The following is a 26,255-nucleotide window of genomic DNA, read 5'->3' as shown; positions in this document are numbered from 1 at the left end:
ATATTCCTAGGACAGGAATTGCAGGATCATAGGGTAGGTCCATTTCTAGCCTTCTGAGAGTTCTCCAGACTGTTCTCCACAGAGGTTGGACCAATTTACATTCCCACCAGCAGTGCAGGAAGGTTCCTTTGACCCCACACCCTCTCCAGCATTTGCTGCTGTCACCTTTTCTGATGTATGACATTCTCACAGGAAGTGGTATCTTGTTGTCTTTATTTGCATTTCTCTGACAATCAGAGACTTGGAGCATTTTTTCATGTGTTTCTCGGCCTTTTGGATCTCTTCTGTGGTGAATATTCTGTCCAAGTCCTCCCCCCATTTTTGGATGGGGTTATCTGTTGTCTTGTTGTTGAGTTTGTCAAGCTCTTTATATATGTTGGTTATTAAAATCTTGTCTGATGTATGGCATGTAAAGATCTTCTCCCATTCTGTGAGGGGTCTCTTGGTTTGGGTAGTGGTTTCTTTAGCTGTGCAGAAGCTTTTTAATTTGATGTAGTCCCATAGGTTTATACTTGCCTTAGTCTTCTTTGTAGTTGGATTCATTTCATTGAAAATGTCTTTAAAATTTATGCAGAAAAGAGTTCTGCCAATATTTCCTTCTAAGTGTCTGATAGTTTGGGGTCTAACATCCAAGTCCTTGATCCACTTGGAATTTACTTTTGTATTTGGTGAAATACAGTGGTTCAGTTTCATTCTTCTGCATGTTTCAACCCATTGTTTCCAACACCATTTTTTGAAGAGACTCTGCTTTCCCCATTTAATAGTCTGAGCCCCTTTGTCAAAGATTAGATGTCCATAGGTGGGGGGGCTCAATATATCTTAACTCTTTTTCAGGCACCAGGTTCCAAATGATAACATGATGCCAACAGGACTTCCCTAGGCAGGCAAAACCCCCCCCCCCCATATGTGCTGGAGCCCCACCTCCCCAGATCCCTGCCACACTAGGGAAAAAAAGAGACAGGTTGGAAGTATGGATCAAACTGTCAATGCCCATGTTCAGTGGGGAAGCAATTACAGAAACCAGACCTTCCACTTTCTGCATCCCATAATGACCCTGGGTCCATACTCCTAGAGGGATAAAGAATAGGAAAGCTATCAAGAGAGGGGATGGGATACAGAGTTTTGGGGGGTGGGAATTGTATGGAACTGTACCACTCTTGTCCTATGGTTATGTTAATATTTCCATTTTATAAATAAAAATTATATATATGAAAAGCATAAGCTTCCTACTAGGAAGACAACATAATGGTTATGCCAAAGTTGCCTGAGGCTCTGAGGTTCAATCTCATAAACCAGAAGTGAGCAGTGCTGTAGTGAAACAAACAACAAGACAAGTAAAAGAAAGAGGAAGAGGGGAAGGAAAACCATCAGGTTAAGGATATTTAGCTTTGTTCCAGAAAGCTGCAACAACTCCAAGCTACTAACTATTAGAGATAGCTATACAAACTCTGCCATACTCAGAGGGAAGGGTGGGCAGCAAAAGAGTAGAATCTAAAGCATTCCTACCTGTAATACATAGTGAGTACTAATTACAGCCAGACACTGTTCCAGATGCTGGACATTCAAGGAAAAACAACAGAAACAGGTATCTGCACTCATGGAGCTGATATTAAGAGTGGAAGACACAAGCAATAAGCATGTGATTAAAACACTTCAGTGATAAGTGCCATGATGAAAACAGACTAGGGCATTTCTCTGAGGAAAGGGAGACACAAGCAAGAAAAGGTCGTCAACCAACAGATCTGGGGGCCATAGCCTAAGATGCATGCATGAGATTGGCACATTTAAAGTAGTAGAAGACAGAGGCTTCTGGAAAACTGCCAATGAGGTTGATCTGACCGCACCTGGTCTTATAGGCTATAGTGAGTTTAAAGTCAGCCTCAGGGAGCTGGGCGGTGGCACACCTGCTTAAGTGCACGCTCATGCCCCTAGTCCCTACCTACAGGGGATAAGCATCATAAACAATGAAACAATGTCGCAAGTCATTGTTGCAAGTCAGTCCCTCTACCTCCCCCTCCTCCACCCCTCCTTCCCTACCTCTCTACTTCCCCTTCTTATTCAATTTCTGTGTCTATACAGAAATAATTTTTTTTAGTATTTATTTATTCCCTTTTGTTGCCCTTGTTGTTTTAATTGTTGTAGTTGTTATTGTTGCTATTGATGTTGTCATTGTTGGACAGGACAGAGAGAAATGGAGAGAGGAGGGGAAGATAAAGAGTGGGAGAGAAAGACACCTGCAGATCTGCTTCACTGCCTGTGAAGCGACCCCTCTGCAGGTGGGGAGCTGGGAGCTCAAACCGTGATCCTTATGCCGGTCCTTGCGCTTTGTGCAACTCTCTATACAGAAATAAATTTTAAAAATATATAAAGGTCATCCTTACAGCAGCCCTCAAGCTGTTACGCCATAGTGGGATATGTCCAGGACCACTGAGGAGATAGCTGAGCTCCAGTGGCTGCAGGTTCAATCAATCCCTAGCACTACTTTATGCCAGAGCTCAGCAGTACTCTGATAGCTCGCTCATAAAAAGTTGAATGCTTTTTAAAAGAAATAAATACTAAGAAATAGTAAAAATGCCCTTTGGAGGCACTGATGGTCCTCAGGTTTGTTTCATTCATGACTGCCAGAACCCATGGTCACAAGTTGCAACTTTCAAAATATTGTCCAGCTTAGGAGCTGGCACAGTGTTTACAGTGTTGTACTTGCATGTGTGAAGTCCTGAATTCACTATTTCAGTATCAAATATGCCCCCACTCTATTTATTATAGCTATTTATTAATTTTTTTCAATGAATCCACCGTTCTCCGTAGCCATTTAAAAATTTTTTTTTTGTAATTTGTATTTATTAGGACAGAGAGAAATTGAGATGGGGGATAGGGAGGGAGAGAAATAGACACCTGCAGTACTTGCTTTACTGCTTGTGAAGCTTCCCTACTGCAGGTGGAGATTGGGGGCTTGAATCCAGGTCCTCACACATGGTGACAGGTGCATTTAACTAGTTGTGTCACCTATTTTATTTTATTTTCCCCAAAGCACTGCTCACTTCTGGTTATGGCAGTACCGGGGATTGAACCTGGGATCTCAGAGCCTCAGGTGGGATAGTCTTTTTTTGCATAACTAACATGTTATCGCCCCCACCTTTAAATAACTTAAATCTTAAAATACAAAGAGTGTCCAGGATAAGTATATTTAATCTAAGGGTGCTTTGTACTTCCCAAGGCTGGTGAAGAATCTAATTATCTAGCAAGATTAAGGAGCATTTATAGAGTATTCTCTTCCCGTCTGGTTACCTTAACCACAGATTAAGCTGAAGCTCAGGATGACCTGAAGGAGCTTTTCAACTGTATATACAGTGGGTCCTTCAACCAGAGTCCCATGCGGTAGGTCTAGGTAGAGTCTAGGATTATGTATATAAGAAGCTCCAAGACTATGATGTACAGCCAGATCTGAAGAAACACTGCACTAGGCAGAGTCCCACATGTTTTGGAATGTCTACTTCAGCGATTCAGGATTGGTCTTCAACTTTTCACCTCACATTAGCAGTTAAGTATTTAAATGCCATCTATTTTCTGTGTCCCATCAGAAATTCTTGAAGTGCTTCTTGGGTAGCCACTAATTTTACACAGCTGAAAACTGCCTTTCCCTGGAAAGGAGCCTACACTGCTAGAACTAAGGTTGAAGAGTCACTGACTCAAGCAAGGTAGTCTCTTTCCTAATATAAGAGTCACCAACAATTAGGGACTCTTGCCTATGATCCAAATGACTTTCTGTAAGATGGACAAGTGATTTCTGTTTTCATAATGCAAAAACCACTTTAAAAGGCCCTTTTTGTGGGTAGGGGTAGATAACACAATGGTTATGCAAAGAGACTCTCACCCCTGAGGCTCCAAAGTCCCAGGTTCAATCCTGCACACCAGAAGTCAGAGCTGAGCAATGCTCTGATTCTCTTCATAATCAGTGTATGTTCAGTATCTTTTATTTTATTTTATTTATTTATTCTCCCTTTTGTTGCCCTTGTAGTAGTTACTGTTGTTACTGATGTCGTTGTTAGATAGGACAGAGAAAGAAATGGAGAGAGGAGGGGAAGATAGAGAGGGGGAGAGAAAGATAGACACCTGCAGACCTGCTTCACCGCCTGTGAAGCGACTTCCCTGCAGGTGGGTAGCCGGGGGCTTGAACCGGGATCCTTACGCCAGTCCTTGCGCTTTACGCCACATGCGCTTAACCCACTGCACTACTGCCCAACTCCCCCTCAATATCTTTTTTTACCTTCAATGTATCTTGACTAAAACTAGATCCATGAATTTGTGGATTTATGAATCATAAATTAAAATCCAATAGGTCCAGGGGTGGGGGACAAATTAGACAAAGACGATGAACATGTTTATTTTCAGTGGTGCACACCTGAAACTTATTTAAGATTACAATGAAATGTTACTTCAATACTTTTTTTTCTTATTATTCTTATTTATTCATGAGAAAGATATGAGAAGAGAAAGAATCAGAGATCACTCTGGTATATTACTGAACTCATGCTTTATCCAAGCTTTATCTACTATGCCACCTCCTGGACCACAATACCTTTTTTTTTTTTCCCCTAATTCCACAAGTTCAAAGACATAAGCTATAAATGACTGGACAGGAAAAAAGAGTGCAACTCTCTTTGCCTAGGTCTGCCTGCCATCATGTGAGTAAGCGCTCTCAGCCTCTCTCTCTCTCTCTCTGCCCATGTGTACTCCAACATGTAGGTGTTCTCAATTTTCTTAAATAAATGTTTTTTCTTTTTGATATTTAAAAAAAAATTTAAAAATATTTTATTTATTTTCCCTTTTGTTGCCCTTGTTTTTTTTTTTGTTGTAGTTATTGTTGTTGTTATTGATGTCATTGTTAGATAGGACAGAAAGAAAAGGAGAGAGGAGGGTCAGACAGAGAGGGGGAGAGAAAGACATCTGCAGACCTGCTTTACCGCCTGTGAAGCAACTCCCCTGCAGGTGGGGAGCCAGGGGCTTGAACCAGGATCCTTACGCTGGTCCTTGCGCTTCATGCCACATGCACTTAACCTGCTGCACTACCGCCCGACTCCCTGTTTATTTTATTTTACTTTAATCAGAGAGATACAGAGAGAAAGACACAGAAACATCAGAGCACTACTCAGCTCTGTCTTACTGTGGTGCTGGGGATTGAACCTGGGAACTTGGAGCCTCAGGATTGAAAGTCTTTTGTATAACCATTACAGTTTCCCCAGCCCTCTTGAACAAAGTTTAAAATTCCTGAGGAAAAAAAAAAGTAAGAATGCACAAGATCTCTGTAGTCAGATAGACCTGGGCTTTAACTGCAGTCATGCCACTCATGCCTTGAGGTGATTACATCATCTCTTTGAGATTCTATTTCCTCATTATAAGCAGGAAGAATAACTACTCACAGGGTTAATTATAAAGATGAAGTAGATATATAAAGCATTTAGTACATCATATGGCATTCAAAAGGAAGTCAGTGGGACTGGGTGGTAGCACACCTGGTGGAGTGCACATACTATAATGCACAAGGACCCAGGTTTCAGCCCCCAGTTCCTATCTGCAGGGGAAAAGCTTTGAGAGTGGTGAAGCAGTGCTGCAGGTGTCTCTGTCTCTCTCTCCCTCTTTATCTCTCGGAATTCCCTCTTGATTTCTGGCTGCCTCTATCCAATAAATAAATAAAAGAATAAAAAAAAATGAAGTCAATAGGTGTTCTACCAGTGAGAAAATTAGTGAATATATATATATATATATATATATATATATATATATATATATATATTGCCTACAGGTATTCACAGAAAAGAACAAAGCCAAACAAAAACATCTTTTAGAGCAGTTTTAAGACCTTGACCATTAGTAGTCATAGATCAGTAAAATATTTAGGGATTAATACACTTGACTTTTTTTACCTGCTTAATATATTGTAATATTAAAATGTCACAATCACCACCATTAATTTTTCAATTTCTCAAGGCAACATTTTAGCAACAAAAAGAAAAAAAAGTTTCATTATAAAGCATGAGCTACAATGCATAAAAAGGTCACTCTTCATATTCTTAGACCACTGAAACTGTTATTAACAAATACAAGTTCATGAACCAGAACTTGGAAGTCACTTTTCTGGAGCCATTTTCCAACCTAAACCAAAGCGCAAGCAAGAAAGCTGGCCAAATTTGCTTTATGAAGCCTAGACACAAAGAAAAGGTTGAAAGAGCAGAGGGACAGAAGGACAGAGCTACAACAGTGCTGCTACTAAGACATCTGCACAATGTCCCTTGGGAATATCACTTAGCGGTATAAAAAAGAACAGCTAGGGGGGTGGGGGTGACAGCATAATGGTTATGCAAACACTCTCTCATGCCTGAGGCTCCTAAGTCCCAGGTTCAACCCCCCACACCACCATAAGCCAGAGCTGAGCAGTGCTCGTGCTTCTATGAGTGTCTCTCTCTCTCTGCATCTCTCTCAAAAATAAAAAAATTAATTAAAAAAAAGAAACTAAAAAAAAAAAAAAAGAACAGCTAGGGGAGTCCAGTGGTAGCTCAGCGGGTTAAATGCACACGGCGCAAAGCACAAGGACTGACGTAAGGATCCCAGTTCGACCCCCCGGCTCCCCAACTGCAGTGGGGTTGCTTCACAAGCAGTGAAGCAGGTCTGCAGGTTCTATCTTTCTCTCCCCTTCTCTGTCTTCCTTTCCTCTATTTTTTTCTGTCCTATCCAACAACAACAACATCAATGGCAACAATAACAACAACAAGGGCAACAAAATGGGAAAAAATGGCCTTCAGGAGCAGTGGATTTTAGTATAGGCACCAAGCCCCAGCCATAACCCTGGAGGGAAAAAAAAAAAAAAAAACAGCTATCTAGCATATAGTAAGAGCCTACATTGTACTCAGCAATGCACACATATAAATTCACTCAATTCTCACAAATCTTAGAGGTAGTATTAATATCCCCATTTCATAGGGAAGAAAACTGACTGTAGCTCATGCTTTATAATGAAAGTTTTCTTTTTATTGCTAAAATGTTCCTTTGAGGAAGTTGGAAAATTAATGGTGGTTATTGTGACATTTTATTATTACAAAATAATACAGATTACTCTGAAACCAGGTAGTCTGCCTTAAAGTTCTGGTTCAATTACTATCCTACACAACTCTCAGTATCTATAAATATGAAAAATGAGGTTTGGAGTTCAGTCCCTGGCAGCACATGTGCCAGAGTCATGTCTGGTTCTTTCTCTTTCTCTCTCTCTTCCTCTTTCTCATTAATAAATAAAATCTTAATTTTTTTTTTTTTTTGAGAAAAGCAAGGTAAGTTTTCTGGTCTTTTTTGATAAGTTTTTTTTTCTTTTTTTTTTTTAATTGGGGAATTAATGTTTTACACTCAACAGTAAGTACAATAGTTTGTACATGCATAACACCCCCCAGATTCCCATATAACAAAACAACCCCCACTTAGGTCCTCTGAATCCTTCTTGGACCTGTATTCTCCCCACCCACCCAATAGTTAGTTTTTAGCTACAGGATACCCAACACCAACATATCATTGTAATTTTCCCACTATCAGCTGGCAGGACAATCAAACAGACAGAATACAAATACTGCTGCTAGTAAAAGAAAGTATTAAAGAGAGTGTGAGTAGTGGCACAATTGGTAGAGCTTACATATTACAATGTTTAAGGATCCAAGTTCAAGGCCCTGGTCCCTGCCTGCAGGGGGAAAGCTTCAGAAGTGCTGCAGGTTTTTCTCTCTCCTCTACTCACTCTTAATTTCTCTGTTTCTATCAAATAAATAATACATATATGAAAAGTAAAGTATTAGGAGTCGGGTGGCAGTGTTGTGGGTTAAGCGCATGTGACACAAAGCACAAGGACCTGTGTAAGGATCCCGGTTCGAGCCCCCAGCTCCCCACCTGCAGGGAGTCCCTTCACAGGTGGTGAAGCAGGTCTGCAGGTGTCTTATCTTTCTCTCCCCCTCTCTGTCTTCCCTTCCTCTCTCCATTTCTCTCTGTCCTATCTAACAACGACATCAATAACAACAACAATAACTACAACAACAATAAATAACAAGGGCAACAAAAGGGAAAATAAATATGAAAAATAAAAAATAAAGTATTAAAGAATCCTCAGGTTCAGATAATAAAAAAAACAAGATGCTTCAGTTAATAGATTTCTGGCTCCAACAAAATGGAATTACATTAATTTTCGTTTATGACCTTTTTTTTTAATTTTTATTTATTTATTTTCCCTTTTGTTGCCCTTGTCTTTTTATTGTTGTTGTAGTTATTACTGTTGTTGTTACTGATGTCGTCATTGTTGGATAGGACAGAGAGAAATGGAGAGAGGAGGGGAAGACAGGGGGAGAGAAAGACACCTGCAGACCTGCTTCACCGCCTGTGAAGCAACTTCCCTGCAGGTGGGGAGCCGGAGGCTCGAACCGGGATCCTTAGGCCAGTCCCTGTGCTTTGCACCACGTGCACTTAATCCACTGCACTACTGCCCGACTCCCTTTTATGACCTTTTCTACATAAAATGAGAATTGTTATTTAGATCTGAGAAAAGGATGCTGAAAAGGGTGAGCAAACTGCAGAAGCTAGCACAGCAGTGATATATTAAGTCTAGAGAGTTACGTTATCGAGATATAAATTCAGCTTGCTTTGGTACGACTAATAACCAAATCAACCCGTCAAGCAAGCTCAATTCCAGTGACTACCTAATGCATACAAGAACAAGCATTGTTCATACTAAAGAAAAACTTCCCATTCATAACAGTCATTCTTTCCCAAAAGACTGATCTCTGTAGAAAAACCCTGACAAGGAAGGAATTAATTTCGAAGTTTGACAGGTGAAGAAAACACAACCACCCACATATCTGACCCCTCTGTTCTTCCTGAACAACATTTCTCAGGGAAAGGACCAGAATGTCAGTGTAGCTGACCTCAACTCTGACAATTGTCATTACCTCTTGCTGCTTCTCCTCATTGGGATAGGTGTCTACAAATACTCCCAGCCCCACAAACTTGTCCATGTTTCCAAACACAGGCCCTAGAGAGAAAGAAAAGATGATGAACAATGGAAAAAAAAAAAAAAGGTTGATAAAGGAATAATATATTACCATGACAAAGGAAAAGTGAAACTCAGATGATTCCAAAGTATATATATATATATATATATATAAGGCTGGGAGTGTGGATCGACCTCCCAATGTCTATCTCCAGTGGAGAAGCAATTACAGAAGCCAGAATTCCCACCTCCTGCACCCCTAAAAGAATTTTGGTCCAGGGGACCGGATGGTGTCAAACCCAGTTAAACACACATAGTACTAAGTGCAAGGACCACTCAAGGATCCAGGTTCAAGCCTGCAAGGGGGTTGCTTCACAAGCAGTGAAGCAGGTCTACAGGTGTCTGTCTCACTCCCTCTCTATCTCCCCTCTTCTCTCAATTTCTCTCTGTCCTATTCAATAAAACAGAAAAAATGACTGCCAGGAGCAGTGAATTCGTAGTGCCAGCACCGAGCCCCAGCAACAACCCTGGGGGGAAGGGGGTGGGGAATTTTGGTCCAAAGAGCTAGGCAGTGGCATACCTGACTAAGTGCTCACATTACAGTGCACAAGGACCCAGGTTCAAACCCCATGTCCCCAACTGCAGAAGGAAAGCTTCACAAGTGGTGAAACTGGACTACAGGTGTCCATCTCCTCCTCCCCTTTCAATTTCTGTCTCTATCAAATAATAAATAAATAAAACATTCTTTTAAAAAATTTGGTCCAGGGGTGGGGGTTGATAGCATTATGGTTAAGCAAAGACACTTTCATGCCTGGCTTTGAAGTCTCAGGTTCAATTCCCCACACTACCATAAGCCAGAGCTGGTCAGTGTTATAAATAAATAAATAAATAAATAAATAGGTCCATACTCCCAGAGGGGGAGAAATGTTAGGGAGAGATCAGCAGAGGGCTTTGAACTCCAATTCCATCAGGACCCAGAGAGAGAAAAGGAAAAACATAAAGGACATTCAGAAGTGGTAATAAGTATAGGTGTGACTTAGGAAGAGAAGGGGGGTCGGGCGGTAGTGCAGCGGATTAAGCGCACATGGCACGAAGCGCAAGGACCATCATAAGGATCCCGGTTCCAGCCCCCAGCTCCCCACCTGCAAGGGAGTCGCTCTATCTTTCTCTCCCCCTCTCTGTCTTCCCCTCCTCTCTCCCATTTCTCTCTGTCCTATCTAACAACAATGACAACAATAACTACAACAATAAAAAAAAAAAAGCAACAAAAGGGAAAATAAATAAAATTTAGAAAAAATGAAGAGAAGGCAGAACCATAGAAAAATGGGCAAATATATATAATTATGATAGTTATAGAAATAACAGTCAACCCATTCCTTTGACCTTGAGAGAACTACTGCAGTCTCCAATAAAGGGAATGGGGAACCGGTAGTGGAAACACTGTAGAATTATACCTCTGTTCTCTCATAATTTTTGTAAATCAGTATTAAATCACTAATTAAAAAATAGATAAAATACCAGCAAAATGCCTATCATCCAATAAATATCTACAGTTGTTACAGAAGGTAGGGGAAAAGAAAGAAGGCCACTGCAAACTTGTTTATTATTATAGCTGTTTCCTGATCCACACAGGTTGCTAAGGTGCCCCTAAAGAATTCTGTTGCATACACATTTGATGACAACTATGCTCCTGAGAGAGAACTGAATTCCCAAGTTCTACTTCTTGTTGCAAAAGAAATCAGGTTAAATCAGGTTGAGTCTGCCATCTACTTGGAGTAGTGGTTCCCCCACAACAAGGAAAAACAGTTCACTGCTATACATGCCCTAAAGAAATTGGCTATCTCACTTGTCAGTGTTCAGGACAGCCAGTGTTTTCACCCAGCTAACAGGCCAAGCAGTTTCATAGAGAAAACTGGAAGGAACTAAAAAGCAAAAAAAAAAATTACCTCAGGACAAGTCAAGGTCAGCTGCTTCCTAGGACTCAGCTTTCTAGAGATTTGACAGACCAATCTTCATTCACAGACATCAAGGGAGAAGAGAAACTGCTGGTAATGTGGAAATGTGCCCCTCTCAGAAGGAAAGTGTATGGAAAAGCAGGCCTGTCACATTCCACAAAGACCAACCCAAGATGCCCAATACCTGACTGCATCCGTTCCTTGGTGTACCAGATTGCTAAGCCATCCCCATGTAGATTCTTCTTCCCTTGTCCATGAATTTTGAAGTGCACCTGTAACTCCCAGTCTCTCAGGAAACATGGCTAAAGTGAAAAAAAGACACTGGAATCAATGAGGTACATGAAATGCAAAACTCCTCGAACCCTTGTCAGCAGTCTACAAATTTGGAAAACATAAATGAATGGAAGAGGAGTCTAAGGGTTAAAACTAAAATCTAAAGCTTGTCAAGTTTTGAGTCATAAAATTAAGCAGACTGGATCATTTGACTACATTTGAGGTTTAATATGAAAAGTGAATTAGCCTCCCAGTTATCTTCAGTGCATCCCAGTAGAATCAGCATAGTACTCAAAAGTTGGAATGATGGGAGTCGGGCTGTAGCTCAGTGAGTTAAGTGCAGGTGGCACAAAGCACAAGGACTGGCATAAGGTTCCCGGTTCGAGACCCCGGCTCCCCACCTGCAGAGGAGTCGCTTCATAGGCAGTGAAGCAGGTCTGCAGGTGTCTATCTTTCTCTCCCCCTGTCTCCTCCTTTCTCCATTTCTCTCTGTCCTGTCCAACAACAATGACATCAATAACTACAACAATAAAACAAGGGCAATAAAAGGGAATAAATAAATATTATTTTTTTTTAATTTTTCATTAAAAAAAAAAAGTTGGAATGACAAGAAAACGCCAAATTAGATTGTTGTAATCCAATATCCACCCAGCAAAGAAACTCAATCTATAGAGTATAGGTAGTCAAATTAAGGTTCATTTGCTGTTTAAGATCACCCCTCTGATAGATGCTAAGAAGTTTATATTAAAACAAAGGTCAAAGTTCCCTTAATTATGAAATGATAAAAAAAGCCAAGTCATTAAGCAAAGGTTCCCAGGAATAACTAGTAGATGCTACAAACAACTCTAATTAGCTAGACTTGACCTACGCCAAAGCAAGGGGCAAGTCAGAGTTCCCAGAATCCATAAGCTATAGTCCCCCAAACTAAGTGCCCATAGCCAATAAGTAAAAAAGGTCAAGAGGAAAATGCCCCCACCCCCACTTCAAGAAAGCCTCTGTTAGGAAAACATTAAAGAGGTGAGTACTAATCAGGACTGTTCTTTGTATTTTCAAATTGTGTATCAAAACTTTAGAAAAATGGGGGCTGAGGAGACAGCATAATGGTTGTGCAAAAAAAAAAAAAAAACCTTTATGGCTGAGGCTCTAAAGTCCCAGGTTCAATCCCCAGCACCACCATAAACCAGAGCTGTGCAATGCTCTGGCATATATATATATATATATATATATATATATATATATTTTTTTTTTTTTTTTTTTTTTTCCCTCTCTCTCTGTATCACGCATTAGAACAAACAAAAAAACATTAGAAAAGTGATACGGGAGGTAGCACAGTGGATAAAGCACTGAATTCTCAAGCATGACGTTCTGGGTTTTATCCTCGGCAGCACATGTAACAGGGTGATGTCTGGTTCTTTCTCTCTCTGCTCCATCTTTCTCATTAATAAATAAAATATTTTTAAAAATTAGAAAAATGGAAGTACAAACTATTGTATTTTACTGTTGACTGTATACCATTAATCCTCCATTTTTTTAAAAAACCGGGGGAGGGGGAGGAGGAGGGGATGGGACCCAGTCTTTTGGTGGTGGGAATGGTGTCTGTGTACACTCTTATTAATTTGTAGTCATATAAATCACTATTTAAGTAATATGAGAGGGAAAAAACTGATTAAATGAGAAAAGTCGGCCTAGGGACAGTGACATCACACATGCCCTGAGAAACTGACACGGTAAAAATATGGTAATGAATTTTAAATATTCCAATGGTCAGGATCCAGTGATGGATCTAGTTGAGAGCACACACTACAGAGAGCAAGGACCCAGGTTCAAGCCCATTCCCACTTAGAGGGGGGAAGTTTCAAAAATGGTGAAGCAGTGCTGCAGGTCTCTCTCTGTCTCTCTCCCTCCCCTTCCCTCTCAATGGATTTCTGTCTCTATCCAATAAATCAAATATATTTTAAAATTTTAATGGTCATGCCATAACTCCTTCCAATTAAATCAAAATCTCTAGCAGTGGAACCCAGACATCAAATCCAATGAACAACCAAATTTGAAAATAACTCAAGGTAAATGCATACTATTCAAGTAACTCAGAAACAACCCCAAACACCAATTGGATAGATTAATTACCAGATTAACAGAAAATCTGAAAAGAGTACTATAACTAAATCCTAGACTAAAATTGCTATTAAAAAAGTTAGGCAGTTGGGAGTCGGGCGGTGGCGCAGCGGGTTAAGCGCACGTGGCGCAAATCGCCAGGACCTGCATAAGGATCCCAGTTTGAGCCCCCGGCTCCCCACCTGCAGGGGAGTCTCTTCACAAGCGGTGAAGCAGGTCTGCAGGTGTCTGTCTTTCTCTCCTCCTCTCTGTCTTCCCCTCCTCTCTCCATTTCTCTCTGTCCTATCCAACAACAACGACATTAATAACCACAACAATGTTAAACAACAAGGGCAACAAAAAGGAAAAAAAAAAAAGTTAGGCAGTGACAGCAAGACAGCAGCTGGATACACTCTGCACCTTGAGCATAATCTTTAATAACCCATTAGAGTTCTATAAGGAGGGCGGGGGGAGCTGGGCGGTAGTACAGTGGTTAAGCGCAGGTGGCGAAGGCCCAAGGACTGGTGGAAGGATCCTGGTTCGAGTCCCCAGCTCTCCCTCCACCTGCAGGGGAGTCACTTCACAAGCAGTGAAGCAGGTCTGTAGGTGTCTATCCTTCTCTCCCTCTCTGTCTTCCCCTCCTCTCTCCATTTCTCTCTGTCCTCTCCAACAACAACATCAATAACTACAATAAAACAACAAGGGCAACAAAAGGAAATATTTAAAAAAAAAAGGGGGGGGAAGAGTTCTATAAAAGAATGTAATAACAAAGCACATTTCTATCAGTACTTTAACTTTCCAAAACCTTTTCATGTCTATAGTCTTGTTTTAGTCTTATATTAACCTTAGAGGGCAAGTAACACAGGCATTATGATGCCCTTTTGACAGAGAACATGGAAGAAACTGCCTAATATTCACACTGGATCTGTGATACAACAAGATCAAGAACTCAAACCTTTCCCTTTTTTTTTTTTAAGATTTATTTTACTTATCACACATGAGATAAAGAGTGAAAGCAGCTACAGCACCACTCTGCTACATGTGCAAGGGATCAAACCAGAAATCTCAGGCCTAAAAGTCTGATGATGCTCTCTATTAGTTAACCAATTTCCATGGTCACAAGAACTCAAATCTTTCAACTAATAGCCAGTCCTTCACCTCTGCTACCACAACATACTGCCCTGTATTCTGTCTAAGAACAAGCCCAACACTACAATGTAGGTTAAGGGCCCAACTCATATAGAAACATCCATTTGCTCCTTTCGAATTCTCTAACGCATGATTAAATGGGGAAAACAAACAGCTCTGTTTTCTGAGTTTTACTTACTTACAATTATGACAAAGCCAAGTCTAATCAATTTCTTAACTTATAAGAACCCATAAGAGAGAGTATTAAAGAATGCCAAAAGTATCCTTCCCAAAAGTAAAACACTTGTAAAAGATTTAGAAAGAGCTCTGGAAAGCAAAAAGAAAGCATCATCTTACACTTGTAAAAAATCACAGTGCAGGCACACCAGCAATACTGCATTCACTTCTTGGCGCCATACCTCAAGGAAGACACTGTAGCTAGAAAAGGTCCAGAGGATAAATAAAATGACGAAACTCTCAAACTGACTTTCACATAAAAAAAAACAAAAATGAAACTTTAAATTAAGATTCTTTAAAGCAAAATAACAAAGGGGGAGAGGCTTGGGATGAAATTTGGAATAAATCTAAAAGAGCAATCTTCTATTTTACAGAGAAAATGTTAGAGAGCTTTTGTCTAATTTCATTATAAAAGCCCTTTCTCTAAACATCTGATTTCATTATAAAAGTCATTACAATATTTAAAGTGAAAATCCTCAGTATCAACAGAAGAGTTGGCCCATAGAGTACTGGGGATGGAGAGCAAATTTTAGTCAACATGCCACTGAGGAACTTTTTAGGACTTTCTGGGTCAACAACACAGGAAGAAAATTCTTACCACCCGGTTCCATAGGGCACCCTGTTTACTTTGCATATCAGGGGTAAGACGAACATACTGGGTCATCACCATGGCATTGCCCATCAAATTCCACAGTGACGAACTGCCTGTGCCCACACCTACAGGGAAGAAGTAGATCAGTTCATACTTTTAAACACCAACCTGTTCAGAAAGGCATCACAGACCATTCAAAAACTGTAATCATGCTTTTTCCCCTTTCGTGTTACTCATTTTTAGATTAACTGTGAAATCTTACATTCTTACCATCTTTAAAGCTTCTTTTCATTTATTTATTTATTTATTTTCCCTTTTGTTGCCCTTGTTTTATTGTTATTGATATCATCATTGTTGGCTAGGACAGAAAGAAATGGAGAGAGGAGGGGAAGACAGAGAGGGGGAGAGAAAGGCAGACGCCTGCAGACCTGCTTCATTGCCTATGAAGCGACTCCCCTGCAGGTGGGGAACCTGGGCTTAAACCAGGATCCTTCAGCTGGCCCTTGAGCTTTGTGCCACGTGCGCCTAACCCGCTGCGCTACAGCCCGACTCCCTGAAGCTTCTTTTCACACAGCTCTTCTCTGATGAAGACACCTAAGCACATCAGAGCTAATGCTCTATCCGTGCACACTAAGCATACTTAGTGTTCATTCTTCGGGAATCGGGCAGTAGCGCAGCGGACTAAGCGCAGGTGGCACAAAGTGCAAGGACTGGTGCAAGGATCCCAGTTCGAGCCCCCGAACCCCACCTGCAGGTGAGTCACTTCACAAGCAGTGAAGCAGGTCTGCAGGTGTCTTATCTTTCTCTCCGTCTCTGTCTTCCCCTTCTCTCTCCATTTCTCTCTGTCCTATCCACGAACAACGACATCAATTACAACAATAAAACGAGGGCAACAAAAGGGAATATTTAAAAAAAAATCCATTCTTCCCGTTTTATGTGAATAAACTCTAGTATTATGAAGGGGGGGGAATCTCTCTTATTATACTAAAAAGAACTTGAGCCTCCGTCTTGTTGGGTTTTTAATCACACCTTCAGGTGTTAAGTTATTTTTCCAGCATTTCAGAATACAAATGCCGTACAGTAAGATCTTTGTATATGCCACTGTACCAGCAAAGAGACCAGCACAGACGCACGTTGTGAACCTAAGTGAATAAGCACCCCTAGCAGCAGTGTATATGTTCTCGCACTTTGTGTTATTTTTGTGTGTCCCACCACACACACACACACACACACACACACACACACACACACACACACACACACACGGGTGGGGGGGAGCGCCCAGGAGAATAAGAGACCTGAGATGGTTAAATCACCTGCGCTGGTAGCTAAATAAATACATTGTCTGTGCTTAGGGACCTATGAACCCTAAACAGCAAAACTAACTGGTTTTCTTTCATCGGTAGGATTCCTGGAAGAACAGATGTTTTAAGGGGCAACAGAATCTCATCTTCGTTTTCAGTCCTGCCAAGAACCACAGTTCTTCCTCCTAATTTATCCTTAGCACATTGACAGTTCCATCCTGAAACCGGTTCATAGCTTGAAACCTTAATCATTCCACACCATTCTCAGTTCTCTCCCCTTCCCACGTTCCTCCTATGCATTTTACCAGGCCTAGCTTCAGTGGCAACCAATGTCCCCGCTCAACCTGCTGGAAACTTCCAGAGCTAAGGCAAGGTGAGGGTGTCGGGAAGTATGACCCCCTACCCTGCCGACCCCCGGCTTCCCAAACCCGTGGGATTTTACAGGCTCCCCACCGACCGGTGGCAGTTTCAAGGCTAGGGGCCCTTTGCAGCCCCCCCGATTCTGCCGATGATCTAAAGTCCCAAAACCCTCCCCAAGCACGACCACTTCGCCCCAGGCGCCTCACCCTGATAGGGCTTCGACAGCGAATGCTCCCGTTTCAAGTACTCGAACGTTTGACCCGCCCCGACTTGCCATGGCCCCTGCCCAGAACCCAACAAAAGGAGAAGGAGCAACATCCTGGACCCATCCCGGGTCAACAAACCCCGCCACCACCACCGCCGCCACCACCCAGAGGATCCCAGAACCGCCGCCATCTTTCCCACCACCGGTCCTTCAACAAAGCCCGCCCAGTCTCGCCAACGATTGACGCATAGAGCCCTCTGATCCGCTGTCCATTGGTTCTCGTCAAGTCCTGCCCCCTTCTGCAGGTGAGCATGTCGTCGATTGGTTGGTCTAGGTATCAATTGCCTTGCCAACCCAGGAAATGGGTGTGGCCGAATGGTTGAACTTATTTGCATTTGTCCTGAGTTCCACTAAGCCTGCTGGGATAGGTAGTGATTTCCATTTTTTTTCCACGTTCTAGAGTAAATTTAAAGAGATAAGATGTTCTGTCTGGTCTGCCCTATTTGTGCAGCGCTGTCGATCCCTGGAGGATTTAGAACTGAACGGAAAGAGGCGGGAATAGAGTAGCGGTTTATGCAACAAACTCTGATACTTGTGGCACGGCAATAAGTCTGAGGGGAGGCGGGAGAACTAAACGGAGAAATGAACAAATCCACAGTTAAAGTATCTGGAAATTATCAGAATTGTCTCATTTGTCTAAGACTTGAACAGCACTATCATTATAAAATCATATCATTATGACTTGAATAGCACTATTAAGTTACTCTGATGACATTTCTAGAAACTACACCCAACACACTCTCTTCAAGTACCTATAAAACAATTAACTAGTCTGATGCCCCCCTCCCCCCACACAAAAAAAGTTAAACCTACACACATTTAAAAGAACCAAAGGTGGGTGGTAAGATAGCATAATAGTTATGCAAAAGGACTCTTATGTCTGAGGCTCCAAGGTCTCAGGTTCAGCCCTCAGCACCACCATAAATCAGAGGTGAGCAGTGCTCTGGCCAAAATAAATACATAAAATATTAAAAGAATTGAAGGCCAGTGAGATAGCTCAATGGGTAGGGTGCCTGCTTTGTCATAACAGGGCCAGGTCCCCAGATTTGAACTCCCTGGTACCACATGGGAGGTCTATGGCACTGGAACACCTATTCTTTGGTGTCTCTGTTTTTATCAGAATGAAAGAGTGACTCAGGAGTGATAGAATCATACATTTGAGGCTCATGCGGCATTTATTAATAATAATAATAATTGAAAGTACACAAAGGATATTCTGTCAGAAAATTAGACTAGAATTTGGTAAAAGAAAAATTGCTGAAAAATCTCCAAATGCTTGGAAAATAAACAATCTGCTTCAGAATCCAGGCTCACCCAGTTGAGCACACACATTGTCATATGCAAAGAACAGGATTCAAGCCTCTATTTCCTACCTGCAATGAGGAGGTTTCATGAATGGTGAATCAGAATTGCAGATGTTTCTCCTTCTCTCTCAGTTTCTCTCTGTCCTAGCAACATAAAAGAAAGTAACAAAAAAATGTGCACAGGGAGTCGGGCGGTAGCGCAGCAGCTTAAGGGCAGGTGGCACAAAGCACAAGGACGGGCATAAGGTTCCCTGTTCGAGCCCCTAGCTCCCCACCTGCAGGAGAGTCACTTCACAAGTGGTGAAGCAGGTCTGCAGGTGTTTATCTTTTTCTCCCCCTCTCTGTCTTCCCCTCCTCTCTCCATTTCTCTCTGTCCTTCCCAACAACAACTTCAATAATAACAACAACAATAATAGCTACAAGAATAAAACAAGGGCAACAAAAGGGAATAAATAAATAAATATAAAAAAAAAAAGACCCTGCATCTTCACAAGCCATGGGGCAGGTCTGCAGGTGCCTCTCTTTAAAAGAAAAAAATACATGCACAGGAATGGTAAATTTGTTGTGCAGGCACCTAGCTTCACCGATAACCTTAGTAGCAATAATAATAATAATAATAATATACCCTCATTGTGGATCAACAATGGTAGGGACTGCCCCATCTCAGAAGGGAGGTTGGGCCAAAATCCTCTACCACTCGAAGAAGATGGGTCTGGCAATGGGTGCAGCCTAGAACTTTCCTAGCTATGACAACAGAAATCAAGCTCAGACCTACAGGGATGCAGAGGTTACATAGGCTCCTACACTGAATATAGGCCCCAGATCAAATCAATGGGGTTTACAGTTAATGCTATTTATATACTTATCTCAGATTTGGGAGCTACTCTCTTCCTTGATCCAGCTTTCTAGCCCTTTTTCCAACCCTGCCACCATATCCATCATCTCCCCAGATAATACCTTTGGCCCACCTGCATGTTAGCTGCATGTCAGCTTAGGCAAAAATTAGTAAAGTCATGGGCCCCTTGGAATATACCTAAAATAGACCTACTAGCCTTTTCCAAAATGGAGACCCCAAATCTCATCTGCTATATTCTTGCCTTTAGATTCCAGATTATTAAACAATTTGTTCTGCTTTATATCTTAGCGCTTTTTCAGACACAAAGTTGCAAATGCTACCTTGATGCCAATCTGACTTCCTTGGGCAGATGACCTCACCAATGTACCCTAGAACCCCATCTCTCTGGAGTCCTGCCCCACGAGGGAAAGAGAGAGACAGGCTGGGAGTATGGATTGACCTGCCAAGACCCATGTTCAGCAGGGAAGCAATTACAGAAGCCAGACCTTCCACTTTCTGCACCCCACAATGATCCTGGGTCCATACTCCTCCAAGAAAGATAAAGAATAGGAAAGCTTCCAGTGGAGGGAAACTCTGGTGATGGGAAATGTGTGGAATTTTATCCCTCTTATCCTATGATTTGTTGATATTTTCTATTTTTATTTTATAAATAAATTTCAAAAAAGTTAAAAATATAAATAAGCAATTCACTTCTAAATAATCCATGAAGGAGAAGAAGGTACTTACTGGAAGATTTCATTGAGTCCTTTAAGAAATGGAGGGGAAAAAAGATGGATGGTTGGTGAGACAGCATCATGATTATGTTAAGGACTCTCATGCCTGAGATTCTGAGGTCCTAGCTTCAATCTCCAGAGCAAAGCAGTGCTCTGGCCTTTCTGTGTCTTTCTCTTTCTCTCTCCCCCCCCCCTCTCTCTCCATATATATATATCATTAAAATGAAACAAATAAAAATATTTTTAAAAGAATGAAAGATTGGGGGTTGGGCAGTAGCACAGCAGAGTAAGCGCACATGGCGCACAAGGACCAGCATAAGAATCCTGGTTCAAGCCCCGGCTCCCCACCTGCAGGGGAGGTCTCTTCACAAGCAGTGAAGCAGGTCTCCAGGTGTCTATCTTTCTCTCCAGTTCTCTGTCTCCTGTCCTCTCTTGATTTCTCTCTGTCCTATCCAACAATAACAACATCAATGGTAACAATAACAATAATAATAACAACAACAACAAGGGCAACAAAATGGGAAAAAATGACCTCCAGGAGCAGTGGATTTGTAGTGCAGGCACCGAGCCCCAGCAATAACCCTAGAGAAAAAAGAAAGAAAGAAAGAGAGAGAGAGAGAGAGAAAGAAAGAAAGAAAGGGAACAGGTGTCCTAGAAGGTCACACAATGGCTATAGCATTGAACTTAAAACCATAAGGTCCCAAATTCAATACCCAACATTGAACATGCCAGAGTGATGTTCTGGTGTTATCTCTTTCTACTTAATAAATATTGTCTCTTCTCCTTCTCCTTCTCCTTCCTCTTCCTCTTCCTTTTCCTTTTCATCTGCTTCTTCTCCTCCTCCTCTTCCTCCTTCCCATTTTTAATGGAACAGAGCAGCCAAGGGAGATGGCTCAGCAAAGCAGAAGTTGAAGCACGAGGGTCAGGGCTTGGTCCCTGGCACTATATATGCTGGAATATTGGAGTAGCTGGAACCCTCCCCTATATGTTAAATAAATAACTAAGAGATACCAAGAGAGAGATAAAATGAGACAAATTGTTCACTTGGGAGGCACAGTAATACACCCAGGTCTAGAAGCCAAAACACATGGAAGTTATTCCAACTTCCTTTCTTTTCCTCGCCTATTTTAATTATTTCTCAAAGCCATCACACCACATGCCCGCCATTCCTTCCTTTGTTTCCCAAACCATAGGAACTTTTGTCCTGACTAATATTCTGGTCACCAGTGTCTACATGGCCATCTAAGAGACCCAAGCCACCTAACCATGCTATCTCCTGAGTGTCAGAGCTGAGTCCATCTTGGTAAAGCTTGCTTTTATCAGAGCACTGCTTGACTCTGGTTTATTGTAGTGCCAAGTATTGAACCTGGTGCTTCTGTGGCCACTGGCATGGAAATCCTGTGCTCTAACATGTTGAGTTATCTCTCCAGATCCCAGATATAGACCTTACAGAGATATATCTGAGACTTGCCGGAAATCTTTCTCTGTCTCCCAGTAGACTCCCTACCATCACCACTAGAGTTATTGCTAAGGCCTTGTACCTAAGATAATGATCACTGTTCATAGTGGGTTTTTTTTTTTTGTTGTTGTTGTTGTTTTGAGAAGTGAAAGACAGAGAGAAGGAAAGACAACGGTAGTACTCCTTTACCACTTGTGAAGCTTCCCTCCTGCAGGTGGGGACCAGGAGCTCGAACCTGGGTCCTTGTTCATGATAACATATGTTCTCTATTGGGTAAACCACCATCTGACTTCATCCCAATAGACTTAACAAAAGTAGTCTGTCTGTCTCTCTCTCTTTCTCTTTCTCTCTCTCTCTCTCTCTTTCTCTTTCTCCCTCCTTTCTTCGCTTTCTCATATTTACATATTTATAAAGAAAAAAATGAATATGAGCCTGTTTCCCAGGGGATCAGTTTTTTATTGATTTAATTATGATCAACTGGTCCTGGAAAGGATGACAAAAGACCTAGTGGGGGTTGTATTGTTATGTGGAAAACTGAGAAATGTTATGCATGTACAAACTACTGTATTCACTGACAAATGTAAAACATTAATCCCCCAATAAAGGAAAAACTAAAAAATAAATAATTATGATTGACAAGTCCATTGGAAAAGAGGGGTACAATTCCACACAGTTCCCATCATCAGAGTTCTGCAGCCCATGCCTTCCAATGGAAGCTTTCCTGTTCTTTATCCATCTGGGAGTATGGACCCAGGATCATTATGAGGTGCAGAAGGTTGAAGATCTTGCTTTTCTGCTGGACATGGGCATTGGCAGTTTGGAGATCAATTTTTTTTTTTTAATGAAAGCTTTCACAGCTACTAATCATTTATACACTCCACACAAAATAGATATTTGGTGATAAAACAATAGGAATTACAACTAATCTAGTCATGGCTTTAAAATTATTCTCAGTTTCCAATTACCATAGGGTAAAATCCAAACTTCTTAGTGTAGCATTCAAGGCCGTTTATAGCCTGACTCAGTTCAACCTTTATACATGTCAACTCCAATGTGTGTCACCCTACATTACATAGTTCAATTAGTAGATTATGTGTTTGTCTGCCCAACAAGGCTGGGAGCAGTTGAACCACAGGAAGCATGTCTTACTCATTTCCCATGACAGGTGCCACCCACTTTCCCACCCCCTAAACTATCACTCAGCACATAGTAGGGGTTCTAGTTGATTCCCCTGGTGTGAAGTACATATGTCAAGACACTTACCTTACCTCGAGAACTCTCTCTCCAGTCCTCTCTAGTTATTTTTTTAAGATTTATTTTGTTACATATTAAAGAATTTCACATGAGGCAAAGAGGGGAGAGGTGTGGAGGGGGGTACACCAGAGCAATGCAGTAGAAGGGGTTAAGTCAGGAACCTCAGACATGAAAGTAAATTCTCTACCAGTTGAGCTATTTTCCCAGTTTCTCCTCTTTTTTTTTTTTAAAGATTTTATTTATTTATTCATGAGAAATGATAGGAGAGAGAGAAAGAACCAGACATCACTCTGGTACATGTGCTGCCGGGGATTAAACTTGGGACCTCATGCTTGAGAGCCCAAAGCCTCATCCACCGCACCACCTCCTGGACCACTGCTCCTCTCTTTTGAGTAAAATTATTCCCTATGGTATGTCTCTTACATTAGTTGCATTCATGTTGTGTGACCTGACCGTTGTGTTTTTGATAGATTGTCTAGGTAGATTTCACCTGTAAAATCCACTACAATGAAGAAAGGAGGAATAAAAAAGAGAATACAGGGTGGGGGTAGATACCATAATGGTTATGCAAGGTGACTCTTGTACCTGAGGCTCCAAAGTCCCAGGTTCAATCCCCCACACCACCATAAACCAAAGCTAAGTAGTGCTCTGTTAAAAAGAAGAAGGGGAGTCTCGGGTGGTAGCACAGCAGGTTAAGCGCATGTGGTGCAAAGTTCAAGGACCAGTGTAAGGATCCTGGTTCGAGCCCCCGGCTCCCCACCTGTAGGGGAGTCACTTCACAGGTGGTGAAGCAGGTCTACAGTTGTCTATCTTTCTCTCCCCCTCTCTGTCTTCCCCTCCTCTCTCCATTTCTCTCTGTCCTAACAATGACGACATCAATAATAGCAACAATAACTACAACAACAATGAAAAACAAAAGGGAAAATAAATAAATAAATAAATATAAAAAATTTTTTTAAAAAGGAGGAGGAGACTATGGAGCTGAGCAGTGGCATACATGGTTGAGTGCACACATTGCAATGTACAAGGACCCGGATTCAAGCCCCTGGTCCCCACCTGCAAATTCATGAGTGGTGAAGCAATGCTGCAGGTGTTTCTTTCTCCCTCACTATCTTCCTTTCCTCTCTCAATTTCTCTCTGTCTATCAAATAAATAAATAGAGTGTGAAAAAAAAGATGAATAGAACAATGAATCAGATAATTTATTGCAAAAGGGAGAATGTCCACTACTAAAGAGCACACCAAAAGGGAGCCAAGCGGTAATACACCCAGTTAAGCACACTTAGTACTAAGTGCAAGGACCCACCCAAGGATCCTGGTTCAAGCCCCTGACTCCCCACCTGGATGGGGAGGCTTCACAAGTGGTGAAGCAGGTCTGCAGGTGTCTATCTTATCTCCCCCTCCCCTCTCAATTTCTCTCTGTCCTGTCCAATAAAATGGAAAAATGGTCACCAGTAGCAGTGGATTCATAGTGTCGGCACCAAGCCCCAATGAGAACCCTAGAGGGGGAAGGAAAAAAAAAAATACACCAGGGGGTGGGTTATGGGGATTGGGTGGTGGGAATTGTGTGGAGTTGTACCCCTCCTACCTTATGTTTTTGTTCATTAATCCTTTCTTAAATAAAAAATTTAAAAAAAAATACACCAAAGAAAAAGGGAGCTTGGGGTTTTATTTTAATTAATTTTTAATTAATTTTTTAAATTTATTCATAGTAGAGAGAAAGGGGGACAGAACCAGAGCATCACTCTGGTATATGCAATTCTGGGGATCTAACTTGGACCCTCATGTATCAAACCTTCAAGCTTTACCCATGGCACCATTTCTTAGGCCACTAATTTTATTTTATTTTTTTAAAGATTTCTTTGGGCTGGGAAAATAGCTCACTTGGATAGTGTGCTGCTTTGCACAGGTTCAAGCTGGCCTTCACTACATTGAAGGAAGCTCTGGTGCTGTGGTCTCTTTCACTCTTTCTATCTCCTGCCTCTCTCAGAGAAAGAGAGAGAGAGATTTGTTATTTGTTACAACCAGAATATTACTCTGTTTATGTGGTGCTAGGTACTGAATTCAGGGCCTCATACATTGTACCATCTCCTGGGCCAGCCTGGGTTTTGGCAAGTTGATAAACAAGAGAATCATCATGAGGAAGAATGGGGACTGAGTCACAGAGGAGAAGTGCAAGTGAAGGCCAGAGAGATCACTCACAAGGTTGGGCACGTGTAAGAGGCACAGGGTTGAGCCACAACAAGCAACTTATAGGACACACTATGGCACTGGAGGAATCTCTGGTACTATAGTATCTCTCCCTTTATCTCTGTCTCTTTTCCAGTGTCTTTATCTCAATGAAAAAGCATCCAAGTGGTCTGGGAGGTGGTGCAGTGATAAAGCTTTGGTCTCTCAAGCATGAGGTCCCAAGTTCGATCCCCGGCAGCACATGCACCAGAGTGATGTCTGGATCTTTCTCTCTCCTATCTTTCTCATAAATAAATAAAATCTTTAAAAAAAAAAAAAAAAGCATCCAGAAGTCATGAAATTATCCATGCAAGAGTCCCAGTTCTAAAAAAAGAAAAAAAGTAAGAGTGAGTCTTACCTTGGAAGATTCTAGAGCAGGATAGTTCTTGGAAGCTAGGCACTTCTCAGAACGCAAAAGTATATGAGGAGGACACAAAAAGTGGGCAGAATTCCTTGATTGCTATTATGCTGACACATAGGGTTCAGGTGACCCTCAACACTGTGCAGGTACTGAGGAGGAGGACTAGTCAGTCATGTTCCTAGGGCCAGATGGTAGCATGCCCAATTGATTGCATATGTGCAAGGACCTAGGTTCAAGCCTACAGTCCCCACCTACTTCATGAGTGGTGAGGCAGTGCTACAGATGTTTTTCTCCTTTTCTATCTAATTCTCCACTCTCAATGTCTCTCTGTCCTATCAAATAAAAGAAAGGCAGAAAAAAAAGGGGGGAGAGGATATGACTGCCAGGAGTGATGGATTCCTCATGAAGGCACTTCTTCTTCTAGCATTTGCCCTTCTTCCATAGCCAGTCAACAGCGTCAGGTTGAAAGCTGTCAGGAGCTGCTTGTTGCTGGCTTTGAAAGTGACTGGGATCCATGTGGATTCAGTCGGCTAGGAAGGATCGTCAGTTTCCCCAATGAATGGGTACTCATGGGATGCACCACGAGAAGGTCGATCCAATGCATCCCATGAAGGCACTGAGCCCCAGCAATAACTCTGGTGGCAAAAATAAACGAAACAAAACAAAAACAAACCTTCACACTCCTTTCCAACAGCCTTGCATATAAACATGATGTAAGGTTGCATGTCTGGAGTGGGGACTGTTGCAGGGGACATTTACATATCATGTTTTGAACAGTCTGGGTGATTCCTCTATTCCGGTCTTCAAAGCCAAACAAGTGCCTTCACTTAGGAGGTCCTTAGTCAGGTGGCTGCCTTCG

General features: G+C 41.7%; 1 protein-coding gene across 4 annotated transcripts in view; it reads right to left on the bottom strand.

The window, feature by feature from the left end:
- Positions 1 to 17,385, bottom strand: part of LMAN2L (lectin, mannose binding 2 like) — a 28,964-nt gene extending 11,579 nt beyond the window's left edge. The window contains exons 1-5 of one of the 4 annotated variants that reach the window (XM_060187524.1): positions 17,163 to 17,182; positions 15,299 to 15,417; positions 14,821 to 14,901; positions 11,153 to 11,270; positions 8,973 to 9,055 (exon numbers count right to left, since the gene is read on the bottom strand). In XM_060187524.1, coding sequence (XP_060043507.1) covers positions 8,973 to 9,055; positions 11,153 to 11,162 — 93 coding nt within the window. In that variant the 5' untranslated portion in view covers positions 11,163 to 11,270; positions 14,821 to 14,901; positions 15,299 to 15,417; positions 17,163 to 17,182. Of the gene's footprint in view, positions 1 to 8,972; positions 9,056 to 11,152; positions 11,271 to 14,820; positions 14,902 to 15,298; positions 15,418 to 17,162 lie in introns of all 4 variants that reach the window. The other 3 variants (XM_007538407.3, XM_007538406.3, XM_060187523.1) reach the window with 3 other exon arrangements.
- Between the last annotated feature and the right edge of the window lie 8,870 nt (positions 17,386 to 26,255).

This window comes from Erinaceus europaeus, chromosome 3, assembly GCF_950295315.1.
Source record: "Erinaceus europaeus chromosome 3, mEriEur2.1, whole genome shotgun sequence".
Lineage (NCBI taxonomy): Eukaryota > Metazoa > Chordata > Mammalia > Eulipotyphla > Erinaceidae > Erinaceus > Erinaceus europaeus.
The sequence above is the reverse complement of the archived record's forward strand: the minus strand, read 5'-3'. Positions and strand labels throughout refer to the sequence as shown.